At 34.4% G+C, this 15273-nt stretch overlaps 1 protein-coding gene across 3 annotated transcripts in view; it reads left to right on the plus strand.

Moving 5' to 3' along the window:
• The window catches only part of USP25 (ubiquitin specific peptidase 25), a 145837-nt gene that overhangs the window by 100569 nt on the left and 29995 nt on the right, over window positions 1–15273 (plus strand). For 2 of the 3 annotated variants that reach the window (XM_033232184.1, XM_033232185.1), the window contains exons 17-18: window positions 291–491; window positions 8421–8563. In XM_033232184.1, coding sequence (XP_033088075.1) covers window positions 291–491; window positions 8421–8563 — 344 coding nt within the window. Of the gene's footprint in view, window positions 1–290; window positions 492–8420; window positions 8564–13510; window positions 13625–15273 lie in introns of all 3 variants that reach the window. The other variant, XM_033232183.1, reaches the window with a different exon arrangement.

Genomic DNA, 15273 nt, shown 5'->3' on the forward strand with positions numbered 1-15273 from the left:
TGTTTTCTCTCATTTCTACTCTTAAGATTAAAAAAAAAAAAAAGTGAGACCATTACCTATGATGGATTATCAAATATTTTTATCATTGTTTTTCTGAGCATTTGTTTGAATTTTAAAAAGTGTTTTAGGTAATAATTATTTGCTAAACAATAGTAATTCTTAAGTAATATTGATTGGCTAATTGGTAATAATTCATAGTTTAAATTCTATTTGAAATGCAGTCTATTTTGAGTGTTGCATGTTCCCTTTAATTCTTAATTTTATACTAGTTTTTGAAATATTATTTGCAGAGGAGTTTAATAAAGAGACTGGGCAGCCCCTTGTTGGTATAGAAACATTACCACCGGATTTGAGAGATTTTGTTGAGGAAGACAACCAACGATTTGAAAAAGAACTAGAAGAATGGGATGCACAACTTGCCCAGAAAGCTTTGCAGGAAAAGCTTTTAGCATCTCAGAAATTGAGAGAGTCAGAGACTTCTGTGACAACAGGTTTGTCCATTTTTATTAAGTTGTGTTTGGATATCAATATTGTTATAATGATAAGATATGCTCATTATTAAAAAGGTTTAGCTGTCTTAAAGTATGAGGAAATCAGTAGAAATCATCTCACATTCCATCACTCAGATTATCACAGTTAACAGTTTAGTTTACCTTTTTGCCAGACACCACTGTATACAGTTATATGTTTTTCAAGATAAATGAGATGATTCTGTTGACTTTCCCTCTACCTACTCTGCCTGTGTTGGGTGGGCTTGAATTTTCTTGGCAAGTAGCAGAGAAAAGCTGTGAAATCAGCAAGAAACCCAAACCAATTCAATTTGGCCAAAATAATACTACCGGTATATTCATATATACTTTGTGCAATCATAAAATACTACCATTAATAACTGATGTTTTTCAGATTTGTTAAGATTAAGAGAAAATTGACCAAAACTATTTAGTATGTCATAGGTAAAAAATAAGTGTAACCTGTAAACCAAAGATATAAATACATAAACATATAAATATTTAAAAACATTATTCTTAAACTATTAGCTGATGAAATCAATAAAATAAGTCAGAGTAAACACTGTATGAGAATTAAGAAAATAGTTTCTAGTAAAATTGAAAATATATTGTTTTTTGATTTTCTTAAAAGATTTATCACTGAGTTGCAAATATGTTTTAGGGCAACATGTTTTCTGGTGTGGAAAATGCTATTTCTGGGTATGAATTGAGGAAATGAGAAGCAGATAAATTAAGCCCATATATTTTCTTCAAACTCGCTTGTCTCTTTTTATAAATGCTAGTGGATGTTATTGAATAACCTTTTTTTTTTCCCCAAGATCTGTATGTTTTGTTTTTTAAGGAAGCAGTTCCAGCTTTTGTTGGTTTAATTTCATCTTTTACAGACAGAGATTTCCTTGCAGCATTACTGGTTGGGTTTCAACATTATCATTTGAACTTTAGAAGGAATTATTTCTTAAGTAGAAGATTATTTTACAGTGCTACAATGTAGTATTGTGACTGATACAGGCATGCACAAATCTGTCCAGATGACTTATTTTCATGTAGATCAAATAGTTGTCATCGATTTTGATCCTGAGAGGCAGATAATTCAGCATTTTTGAAAAGGGTAATGGTATTACAGCAACATTTTGATATTCCAGTGCTATGGAGAATACCACCATTATAGTGGCTAGTGAACTCTACCATTATGTAGGACTGCACTTTTCCCCTCACATGTACAAGGCTACCATGTAGAGCAGGTGAAGCTATGTGAGTCCACAACAATGTAGTTTTTAGTACGTATCAAGAGGTATCTAAGCTCAAATCACAGTGTAGTAACTATATTATAGTTCCTTTCATTTTTAAAACATTTCTGTCCCTTTGTGAGTTCATGCTTTGCATTCTGTACGTATTCTTTCCAAATCACTCCTCAGAACCTGCCCCAAGATGGAGCTACTGTGTTATTGTTCCCTTAACGTTTACTTATTCCATTCACATGTGACTATTCTTGTTATTAGTAGGAGGAAGGGGCTACATAATGTAGTATAAGTAGTTGTGGTACCTAAGCTCCCTGATACAGGTGAATCCTCCATTCATTGGTTAAGCTCCAGTTTTATTCTTGGCTCACCTGTATTTTCTGATACCAAATATTAAGTTCTATATATCCTTCTCCCTTCATCTTGTCTGTTTCTCGTAAGTCTCCCCAAATTTACAGAGTTAACATATTTTATTTCTGCTTAGTTAAACTAATACATATTCCCAACTAATACTCCTATCTGATAAGGACTAGCCATGCCCCATCCTCATTTTACATGTGTCATCTTTTTTTTCTTTCTCTGTAAAAAGACCATGTGTGTATAACTGCATCCATTTTCATGATCAGTACATCTGACCTACACTTTACATGGTGTTTTGTAATTTTTAAAAAATGCAGTACTAGGTATTGGACATATGTTTTCATGTCTCTTTTTACCATGCAAAATAAACTTGAAGAGAATGTTGATGTATTTCTGGGAGGAACCAGAATTAAAGATAAAGAGATGGAAATGGTCAATTCCTATTCCTAGATGACTCTTGTAATTACCTTTCAGCATGGTTTTTTTAGAAAGCAGTGGTAATACTACTTCTGTAGGAAACATTGTATCCTCCATAGACTTGATGGAAATATGCACTTGGTTTGAGTTAGTAGAAGTAGCACGTGCCAAGTCCATAAATTTACAGAGTGAGATTGTTGTTTAAAAGATTGGTTTCTATAACTATGATCTTTGAGATTATATTAAGAAATTTATTCTCTGTTGCAGGATAGTTTCACATGTCAAAACTGAATAAGGCTAATGTTTCATTAGAACCGTTTATTCCCTATTATTAATAGGGAAATTTTATTTTAATGTCCATGCCATCCTCTTCTGATTCTTCTCATAGTTTTCAAAGTAAGTAATTTAATTTGGTGTAATACTTCCAGGATCTCAAAGCAACCTGTATTTTAATCTCTCAGGTGTTCACTAGTATTAGGAGTGACTAGTGGAAATAATAAAATGAAATCTTGTTTATAAAATTCAACAGAATGATTTTTTTCCTCCTTGCAAAATCTTCTCATTAAAGCTGAAACATAAGACCTAATAAAATTCAGTTTCTACTGATTGGTATTCCAAATAAGAGTACTAATTCATATTATATTAATCAAATTAGTATTTGTTCCTCTTCTGCTAAAATGTGATCGAGAAATTCATGTGTATCAGTTCTCCAGCACCATTCTTTCCCTACTGAGATAATAAATGATGGGAAAATATTTTTTTGGTTAATTTCATGCTGCTTCCCTAGATCTGCTTACTGCAAAGGCCAACTTACCTGAATACTTTGGTTTAGATTTTTAGCCAACCATTCTTTGCTATGAATGTATGGATCAGAATTACTAGGGGGATTTTTTTCTGAGTATGAACAGCACACCCTACCTAAGACCACATAAGACATACTGGAATCAGAATCTCTGGAGAAAGGATCTGATACTATCCTATCTTAAAGAGATCTTCAGATAATTCTGAGGTATACTTCTGGTTAAGCAGCATGACCCTGGGCTGTATTTATAAAACAGAAATTATTCTGGAGAGAAGAGCTTTGTCTGAGTTACTGTTTTACTTATGTTAGTTACTCTTGTCTTATCCAAGAACTATCCGAAGTCCTTACAATATAGCACACCTAGATTTTTTTAAAAAATAAGGAAACACTAGTGAAGATAGGAATGAAATGTATTTCATAAGGTTTTGTAAATTTGCCTAGAGGCAGCAGGCAGAACTGGCTCCGGGACTTCTTTACAAACACTGTCTGCAAGTTAAAAATAAGCTGATGTTCCAGGAGAGTACAGTTGGATCCTGAGAGTAAGACCTGGTAGAATGAACAATATCCTCAGTGTTCTCAGGTTCCTTGAAAGCAGGAACTAGGTGATATTCTTTTGTTTTGTTTTGAGAGTTTTGCTTTGTTGCCCAGGCTGAAGTGCACTGGCACGATCTTAGCTCACTGCCTCCCGGGTTCAAGCAATTATTGTGCCTCAGCCTCCTGAGTAGCTGAGACTAGAGGCATACACCACCACACTGGGCTGATTTTTTTGTATTTTAGTAGAGACAGGGTTTCACCATGTTGACCAGGCTGTGGCCTCAAACTCAAACTCCTGAGCTCAGGCAGTCCTCCACCTTGGCCTCCCAAAGTGCTAGGATTATAGGCGTGAACCACCATGCCAGGCCTGGTGGTATTCTTATTTATATCTCCAGCATCTAGTATAATAAATGACATATGGTAGATGTTCCTTGAAAGTTTTCTATTAATAAATTCATTCCCTATGGAGATTTCCAATCATGAATTTACTAGGGGTGATCCTCAGTTTAGGAGAACACACAATTTTAAAGTAGAAACAAAATAGTCACACAATAAGGAGGCAGGCCAAATACATGTGGTGAGGATGTAGCTCTTTATTCTGGATAAATTTATGGTTTGACTCTGGTTTCTAAACCTCTCTCCCCTACACCCCTCAGATTTTCTTTGGAATGGGGCCCAGGAATCTGAAGTTTCAGAAGTTCCACCAGTGATTCTATACAGCCACCTAAGCGTGGCTCTTTGTAGTCTCTTACAGGGTATGGTAGACTTTTAAATACATGTCTAGAAATGGATGGATTGTACATCTCTCAAGCAGTCCCCTTTAAATCTTCTTCAATGTGAACATAATAAGTATGACTTATTAGTAAGTCAACAAAATAAAGACTCCTGAAAGATATCAGAGATGTTGGTCTTACTTTTATAGTTAAGAGCAGATCCTTACTCTTTAATAGAAAGCCAGTTGGTCATAAAGTTGACCTTATACTGAAGACATAACCAGGAAATATGCATAAGTAAAGCACCCCCAACCCCCCTCAATACCCTATTTCAACATGAAGATGGACACAAGGAGCAGGCTGAGTTACCTCAGAATGTTGAGTTGTCTTCTGTAACAGCTAGAGAAGCATGGCCGGAAAGTCACTCTGTGGAGGCCAGTCATTTGAAAATCCTAGAGAAATACCCGTAGAACAGGTGAGTGGTTTGAGAGAGACTTTAGGAATAAGGATATTATTCACTTCCATACAGAACTGGTCATTCATGGTGAAATGAGTGCATTTAATTTTTTGTTTGTTTGTTTCTAGTCTCCCAGGGTTTCAAACCATTGTGGGTTTACCTGCCGTGACTACAACACTGCTCATCTAAGTTCCCTGGGAGGTATATACCTAGGAAAACCCTCAAGAAAATTGTTCTATATGGCATTTAGAGAACTTATAGCTGTAGGCCACTAGTGATGAGGTTTTTAATAAGGTTAAAGGATGAACAATTGTATTATATAGTAAAAACCAACCTTGTTCTGCTGTTGTTCCTAACAAAGAAATAGAAATTACTAAAGTGTATGGTAGGGTATTAGTTTCGTGAGCCTTCCATACAGAGCAACACAATATAACCAGTACATGCTATGTTGAATAGAGAGTAATTTTTTTGTTTAAAAATATGGGTAGCTAGGTAAAGTCTGGAAATAATGTATCAGAAATATTAATAGTGCTTATCTCTGAGTAATGCAAAGAGTTTTTAATTTTCCACATTTTTCTTGTTTGTTCTAGTAAACATTTTTATTCTTTGGCTTGATAAAATGAAGACAAAACCTCTTTTTTGTCTTCTTTGACGATTTTTTTATACGAACTTTATTTTATAATCTGATTCCCTTGTAATTCTTCCAAGACCACTTTCTTGTGAGTAGCCTGTGTTTCATCTACACCAGATTACTCCTCATTTTTCTTGCATGTAGGAAATTTTCCTGTCATTATGGCATGTTCATGAAGTATCCTTTATCTTAAAAATGTTCTTTTGTCATCACTGTTCATGAATTTTTGCATATTCTTTAAGATCTTCCTCATGTCCCAGAGTCTTTGTGAATTTCTCTGAGAGCACTTCTGTAGCAGCTATTATCTTTTTCCTCTTAATTCCAACCTTTTCTTACTACCAAATGTATTATGTTCTTCTCTATTGTACTTACATTTTGGCTTGCCTTCCAATGTAGAGTCTCATGTATAGCAGGGATTTTATGAATCTTTGATCAGACCTTACAATGTGCTGTTCCTTCTGCTTGGAATCTTTTCTGTTCTTTTCTCCAAGATAATCCTCTACAAATTCTTCAAGACCCACCTAAGTTAGCACCTCTTCTGGAAAGTGTTTAACAGGGAGCATTATCTCAAGTATGTGTATTGGGTCCACAGTGCTTCTGTAAAACTTTGTGCGTGACTTTTATTGCATTTAGCACATTGTATTATAATAGAATGTATATTTATCAGATTGTACTGAGAGTTCCTTAAAATTAGTGATGTAATGTTTTTGGTTTTTTACATTTTTAGTACTTAATATAGTACTGAAAGTAGCAGAGGTTCAATAAACATGTTGGGAATGCAATTTGAATTTTTTGTTTCCAATCTCCCAGGGTGTCAAACTATTGTAGCGTCAACTACCATGACAACAAAACCACTCGCGTAAGTTCCCTGGGAGGTATATATATAGAGCAAACCCTAGAGAAAATTGTTCTGTATGATGTTTAGCCAGAAGCATTCAGTGTTACTCATAAAGTTATTGCACTCAAACTCCTTTATGGAAGGAAACCTTGGCCCTGGTGACCTAAGGTGGATTTGACTTGTGTTGATCAGATAAAATTACTCTTGGTCCTAAGAACCAATTTTACAAAGATTCTAGGTTTCAGTGGGTCATTAGACCAGTGTCAGACCAGTTGGATTTATTGCTTTAAGTTCACATCCAGTTATTAACCGTTGACGTTATCTACTGTGGGGAAGAGAGGAAGAGTGCCAAACACAAGGAAAAATTTTATTAACAAGGAGTTTCTCTCCCAGCCCTAAAGCAGCTGGCATGAGCCACCTGTCATGAATTCTTCCGGAAGCAGAAGTATTGCTAAGCTGATGGTAGCCAAAGGTTTTCTTTATCAATTACTCATGGGAATTGAAAGGCTATTCCAGTTCAAAATCAGGAAATGATTTAATGAGGACACTAAACTTCTTTTAACTTCTCTCCTTCCTTTTTGTACACATTGTAAGCATCCTCACCTCTGGTTTTCCTTATTATGTAGTTTTACCTCCATGATCTTAGTTAACTCATGTCATGTGTTAACTAAGTATGTTCATGTGCAGTCTCCACACCTTTGTGTCCAAAATATGTTTTGATTCTAGCCAATTTTGTGTCCTTCTGTTGCTCTCTCTGTTAATCAGAAGGCACATTTCTTTCTTTTTCATGTTGCTCTACTGCCTTCTGTTACCTTCACTGATCTCTAGTTTTACTTTCCTCTCTAATTCATTCTTCACAGTATCCCGAGAATAATTTTTTAAAAACTTGTATTGCCATTATGTTTAAAAAATACTTCCAGTTGCCTGATCTAAAGTCTGTTAGTGCTTTTGTCCCTACCTGCATCATCTCTTGCCATTTCTCCACTCTCGTACTGTAGTCCAGTCATATTATTATTTTTTTTGAATCAGTCCATGCTCACTGCATGGACTCTTCATTCTTTCACGTGGCAAAACAACCCATTCATTATTCAGCTTAATAGGTCACTTTAGGTCACAATCCAGATTGCTCGCATCTCTTCACCGCCATTGTAGCCCTAGAAAGTGTTATAATATTGTCAAAATTTATATGTATGATTATTTAGTTAGTGGTGTTCTCCACAGATGACTGTCAGCTTCATGGAGACAGAGACTGGCTGCTTTGTCAGAGACTCACTGAGATAAACCCTTTTGGTCATGTAAGGATTTGGGGCTTGTCTAGTCTAGGGAACACCCAGTGGACATTCATTGTACATTGTTGGATATATGAATCTGGAACTCAAAAGATGGGTAGGAGACATCGTGAATTTTTATCGGCACCAGTTTGCTTTTCCTGTGACAACACTCAGCTCCCAGGGGCAAGTGCAGAAAAAATGGAAGGTTAGGTTCATTCAGGGTTAAGATTTTGCCAGGAAGTATGATGGAGGACACTGTGGCAGAGAAAAATAGCTCCTGTGCATTCTACGGAAAGTCAGCCCAGGATTGCTGTTCAAACCAAATTCTTTTGGTAAAATGCTGGCAATTTTTCCAAAATGGGCTTTTGGTATTTCTCATAGCAGAAAAATTGACTGTGAATTCCTTACCATAAACTATAATGACAGCTTTCTTTCATAATTATTGGAGTACTCTTAGTTCTGGGTTTTTGTTTTTGTTTTTTAATGATTTCTGGGAAGAAGTATTATACGTGGAAGTATATATTTTACTTTGAATGGAAGACTAAGATTGGTTCTTACATAATTTCAGATATAGAAATGAATAAAAGATTTATCTTAGTATAGACTCTGTGGTTTATATTAGATATACAATTGATTCTTTTCTCATGAAGCACAAGCAGCAGGAGACCCAGAATATCTAGAGCAGCCATCAAGAAGTGATTTCTCAAAGCACTTGAAAGAAGAAACTATTCGAATAATTACCAAGGCATCACATGAGCATGAAGATAAAAGTCCTGAAACAGTTTTGCAGTCGGTAAGAACTTTTCTTTTGGCTCTCTGAACATAGCCATGGTCACGACATTTCCCCCAGTATAGTGGAGAGGGACCTGTCTGGGAGTCAGGAGACACAGGGCCCAGTAATGGCTCTGCCACGGGCATGATCAGTGACCATGGGCAAGTCATCTAATGCCCAGGCTGTGATTTCCTCAGCTGTAATTGTAAAGACACTTTTCTCTTCAGTTTCTGTCTTTCTGCTATAGAATTCTAATGAATCATAATCATAGATTAAAATGACCATTTGATTTGGAACTTAAAAAGAGAAGTGTAAAATATAGCAGTATTTCTCCTGTCTCTCACCCATTCCTCCATCTGTAATCTGATTACATTGAAATAGTTGGGAATTTAAGATGTAATTATCATGATTTCATGAAATGTGTTTAACAATAAAACTACTAGATGCTGTAGGTTAGAGTATTATTAGAAGGATAAGTATGATGTTGCAAAACTGTTTATGAATATTTCAGGAACGTCCTGTGCAAAAATGTCATTAGCCTACTCTATGGTAGTCTTCAAATGCATCTTTTTATAACAGTAAATTGAGCATGTTGGTGTTATACTATGTTATCAGTGCATATGACATTCTCAGAGGAGCTATTTCAAGAATTTACTACTAAACCTTTTAGTTCCTGTAGTCATTTATCTTTTATCAGTGAGCATAAGCAGCTCTAATGCAGATTTTATAGTAGCTCCTTTTAATATTTGAAGATTCCCCTTGACAACTAAAAAGAGTACGACATACCATAATTTTTCAGCACATAATTTTCTGCTCAGTAAGTGAATTCAGTGCCAGCAATAGCCTGCTAATTGCAACGAGGCCTTAAATGTATAATAAGACTTCCTTTAGCCAGAATGTTCAAGAGATATGTTACTCTGTTGATTTTATTTCGATGAACTAAATAACAATAAAAATTATTTTTTGTTTGAACAGTTTTGAAAATGTATTCATATATCATCTTATTAAAAATGTATTAATTTAAATAATTATTTGATGATTCCAAATTTTGCAAATGCCTTAGAAGCTTTAAATGAATTTGATATGAACATCACTAACTCTAAAGCTTTTCCTGGGAAGTGCTTTGTTGAGTAGATCTGGGATGTCTGCTTCTTGGGTGATGGTAAGAGGAAAACCTAGGGAAGGAGAAAAAACAGAGTAGTCGGTACAAGGGGAAATAGTTTTGTCTGATAAAAACTGCATTTGCAAGGCCTCTGCTCATTAGAACTTTTATTTGTTAAAGCCTAAATTATGATTATTAAGTGTCACTTTTTAAGCTGGTATTAGAAAACCAAAAGCATTGCTTAGCTTAATGTAGAATCCTGATTTTAAGTTTGGAAAATCATATGGATCTTAAATTTGCAGAAGTCACCTAAATTTTGATTGCTCAGCTTAGCATAATATGGATATCATCTTACAAGGTAGCAACCTACTGCCTTATCTTTACTTCAGAAAGGAGGATGACAGGGAGACCGTATGATCGACAAATACGCTATTTGTTTATTCACTTAATTGTTTTCTGGAGTGGCATCCACAGTTAGCCCCATCATGTATGTAAATCCTGAAGCAAGTCTAAGAATTCATTAACCGTGGCTTGATTTTACAGTCAGTTGCTTAGCGTCATGGTAACTACTTCATAGGGGATTTTTTCATTTAAACTTAGCATACACTAGAAGCTAAATTGCGCAGGTGAAAAGTATCTTCAGACTTTGGGATTAAACATTTCTGGATTTTGGAATATTAGTTTTATTAATTACGAATGCAACCTTGAATAAATTGCTTAATTTCTCCAGATAGACCTGTTTTCTTTTCCATAAAATGAAGATAATTGTAGGATTAGTCAAGAGCTTTATTTGTAAGTGCTTGGCATGGCATGTAGTAGGCACTGAGTAACTGTTGGTTTCCTTCTGTTACTTCAGTCCTAGCCACTTTTCAAATATGTAATATATTAAAATCAACCTTAGTATAAGAAAAATTTCCTGGAAAGCATAGAATCATGGAAATTAGAGAAAGTCTTCAAATGTTTAGGTACCCTGCTTTTTAGAAAAATGTCTTTACTTTTAAATGGAATACTTCAGGATATTTTCAAAATATAGAAAAGTAGACCCTGAGAAAAAGTCATGCATAGTCCCACTCACTACTCAAAGTTAATTATTGTAAATATGTTGGTATTTTTTTCACTCTTATTTTAATATGTAGATTTGGGATTTATTTTTATAGTTGAGTTGCATACAAAATTTTGTCTTGCTTTCTTTTAATCACTTACCCTTTATAACCATTTCCCCATGTTATAAACTCAGTAAAAACATTTAGTACTATTATTCCATTGAATAATTAACTTCTTGTTTATCTCCTCCCCCATTGTATATTTGTTTCTATTTTTACATTATAAATAGGCTGCTAGAAATGAAAACTTTTTCATATTTCAGGTTATTTCCTTAGAATAGATTTCCCATGGTTGGATTACTAGGTTAAAAGGTAAAGGCACATTAATGTGGCCATGGACTTAAATAGCTTTTTTGCCACCCTTCTTATGAGACCACTTTTTAAAAAGTCATATAATTAATGAATTTCAGGCAGTTCATAAAAATCTTTGTATTTTAATTATTTTTGCAACATACTGAGAAACTTATTTTTAACTCTTTTCAAGTTTAGCCTTTGTTAATGTATTCATATAAAGACCTGAAAATAATAGAAAAAGATAAGAAGCATGTCTTTTACTTTAGTGAGCCCTTAAATACTTTACATAAAAAATTTTTATGGTACTTTGGGATATCTTGATTTGATGAATGATACTACAGGATTATTATATGTGGCAAAGTTTCTTCCCCTTTTCAGCTTTTACCCATGTATTTAATCAGCATTTTGCTGTTGAAACTTCAATAGTAACTGAAAAGGTTTATAAAACATTTATATTCCCTAAGTGCAATATTTTTCCCCCAAAGGGAATCTGTTTTGTAAGGATTAATATTCTAAGTAATAACCATTTGCCTTAAATTTATATTTTCTTTTCCTAAGATAGAATTGTTTTGGATTGGTTTGCTAGTGAGAAATCATCACCACAAACTGCAAACAGATTTCTGAATTTACCTGTTTATATTTCGCTCTTGTGTACAGAGACCTACCACAGTTCTTCTCTTATATGCTAGAAAGATTAAAAATCCTTAATTAAATGTCATGGACCAAGCGCATCTCTGTAGAATGTGTGTGATAGTAGTATTAGGTTAAAATTATTCAAGTATAAGCAATTTAAAGTAGCACAACAAAATAGTATAATGACTCATAATAGTTGTCATTTTAGAGAACAGCTGTTACATACCAGGTGTTGGCTTGGCTGCATATTATCTCTCATGATCATCATACCTGTTTAGGCTGATCATTTCCCATTGAAAAGTTGTGAATTTTGATAAATTAAGGAGACATATATATATGTGTGTGTATATATGTATTTTTTTTGAGACAGGGTCTTACTCTGTAACCCAGGCTGGAGTGCAGTGGTGCAGTCTCAGCTCACTGCAACCTCCGCCTCCCAGGTTCAAGCAATTCTCATGCCTTAGCTTCCCAAGTAGCTGGAATTACAAGCATATGCCACCATGCCTGGCTAATCTTTGTATATTTAGTAGCAACGGATTTCGCCATGTTGGCTAGGCTGGTCTCCAACTACTCACCTACAGTAATAGGCTCAGCTTGGCCTCCCAAACAAAATGCTGGGATTATAGGTATAAGCTACCACGCCATGCCAAAAATAGCGTTTGTTTTAAAAGGGGCAGTACCAGTTGCAGCTATTGGTTTTGTTTTATTATTCAATTAAACTCTTTTTCTATATATGCTTCCAGGAAGCCAGAAAATGTTCACATTACTAAAATTTACCTATATTTCTAATGGAAATAAAACCTTTTTAATTGCTGTTATGAAAATGTTTTTTGTAATATCAAAACAAAAGTTTATCTTTGTTTATGAAAACTTACGCAATTCAGTTACTTAAGTTGCTTTCAAGCACCTTCAGTACTTTTGGCTTTTTTAATAGGTAAATAGTGGATATGCTAGTTATAAATATGTTGAATAAGATAAATAAATATGTAAAAATCTGTATGTTATTTTGAATGAATCCTATTAGTGTCATAAAGTTTTGAATGAAATTTTCTGAATTTTACACTGACTTCTGTATTAGTGGAGATTACTGAAATGCATAGAATTTATTAACAATAAAAAGAAAAAAAAGGAATAAATCTGATTGAGTTGTTAAAAATGGGTATCAGCTTCCAACAGCTTTTTCTTATTTTCAGCAAGTGTTTGTTGAACACTTACGATATAAATATACTGTAGTCTCATAGGCTGTATATAATAAGTTAAACAAAATAGAATATGGGTATTAACTGGATATGCAATTAATTACCAAAAAGAATAGAGGGATAAAACTATATAAGAGAAAAAAAACCAACAAATTCTGATGAGTTTAGAGGAGGTCATATCTTATTTTGGTTGAGATATCAAGAAAGGTTTTTGGGAGCTATAAGACTTTTTAAAAAATTGTCAGCTATATAGACAATGATAGAAATACAACTCCACTATTTTTTATCTTAAATACTTAAAAGTTCTAAATGTTATGATATTGGTAATACTCAGTTTGAGGATATAAAGGAAAAACTGTAGATTTTGTGTTACTACTTGATGAATGCATTTGCTTCTGATGTTCAGTTTTAAGTGGTTTCATTTGATACCTACCAAGTAAATGCAGATATTTTTAAAAGATTTAAGAGTATACGCTTAAACAGTTTAATAGTGCATGTGCATTGGAACTTCTGAAAATAAGTCATATGGATACGGGGCTGCTGCTTAGGGGTGTGCAGGTTGCACAGTTGTGCAAGGATGCCATTGTTCTCCACTGTTCTCTTTTCTAATGTTTATATTAATGATTTCCTTCTGCAGAAACCTGAAAATACTACAAGCCAACCACTTTCTAATCAGCGAGTTGTAGAGGTGGCGATCCCTCATGTAGGGAAATTTATGATTGAATCAAAGGAGGGGGGGTATGATGACGAGGTACCTTTTACAGCCCTCTGCACCATTGCTACTTAACTTTTGCTATTTAATACAAATAGTTTGGGCATGCCTGCACCCTCATACTTAATGTCTATTGCTACATAACATACAGCTTTGCCCCCTTATAGTCCAAAATTACTTTACCAATTATTAACAGAACTTTGAATTTCAAATGAAAATTTAAGTAGAAAACGTATGGAATTGTCAAAAGAATTTTCTATTTCTGGAGTTAATTCTTTTACGCAGAAATAGTACCAGTTTACTTTCAGGTTCACAGATTACAATAAGATTTGTTTAATTAGTATGAAATTTTTTTGGATTTAAAAACAATTTTTTATATTCCATTCCTGTTTTACTGGAATTACTTACTATAATACTTTGCCCACTACCTCCTGCCAGAAAATCCCACAGCATGATTGCAGGATGGATAATTGATATTTTTGCTACTACAGCCTCTCCGTGTGACTGTGAGTGAATAACTCATCAGCATTACTGAGTGCCTGCTGTTAGTAGGACCTCCATCTTTATTCTTATCTCTTCACTGTTAATTCTCCTTTACTTAGTTTTCCAACAGTATGGAGGCATTTTTGTTTCTCATGATTTAGTTCTTTGGAATCCAGATGAAAATGATCTATTGTCTTATTCTATCAGATTATTTTCTCTCCTTTTCCACTTTTCTCTTGAGACTCTTAATATTACTCTTTTTGAGGAACGGCCACTAAAGCTGTTTTGAACAGGAACACAGAGAAGGCCATAACTACTGGGAAGTGGGGGAAGGGGTGTGATTTGATAAAACGCTTGTTGGATTCTAGTTTTTATGGGTTTGGATAAGAATTGCATTTATATTAGTTTTTTTCACGTAACTTTTTTTCTGACTTACTCCAGTGTTACTGTCGTGCTAGAGTTAATCACCAAAGTCAGAAGTGTCATAAAGACATATTACTGTACCAGTGTAAGAAATCACAGGCATAACGAGGATAAGCAGATTGGTGAGATAAACTGGTCGGAGAGTTTTCTCAAGCAGATGTTAGATATATTGCAATTCTCAGTGTATAATCCAAAGTAAATACAATGAGTAATAGGTTCAGTGAATCAGAGGTAATGGATGCAGTCTGTTGATCGCTATAAGATAGCTTCATAGGGCCTTGAGTAATTTCACTCTGCAGTTATTTTAAAATGTAAACAGCTAAAAATAATCTATTATGAAAACAAAAAAAAATGCTTAAGTATTTAGTACTTAATGGCTCTACGTTGTTCCAGTTAACTATTTTATAAACATGCTAGCTCTTGAAAATTACGGAACCTGGCATGTTTTTAATAAACCTATCAATTTATTGATCAAGCAGTTAAGTACTTGTTTTAGGATGTGCCTTCTCTTGTTTAAAAAAAGTTGAATTTGTGATTAATCATTTAACACTATCTTTTGTGCAAGTGCTTATGCTATTGACAGAGCTGTGTCTTTTGTCATTGTTTTTTAAAATTTATTGCAGTGACAGTTTAATAGTGCATGTGCATTAGAACTTTTAAAAATGAGTTGTGGATACAGGGCTGCTGCTCAGGGATGTGCAGGTTGTACAGTCTGCAAGAATGACTAGACAAGGGGCAGAAGTGGGAAGCAAATTGAGTTCATGCTGAGCTCTCTGAGGCTT

Source organism: Trachypithecus francoisi, unplaced genomic scaffold (genome assembly GCF_009764315.1).
Source record: "Trachypithecus francoisi isolate TF-2019V2 unplaced genomic scaffold, Tfra_2.0 Lachesis_group14, whole genome shotgun sequence".
In the NCBI taxonomy this organism is placed as follows: Eukaryota; Metazoa; Chordata; class Mammalia; order Primates; family Cercopithecidae; genus Trachypithecus; species Trachypithecus francoisi.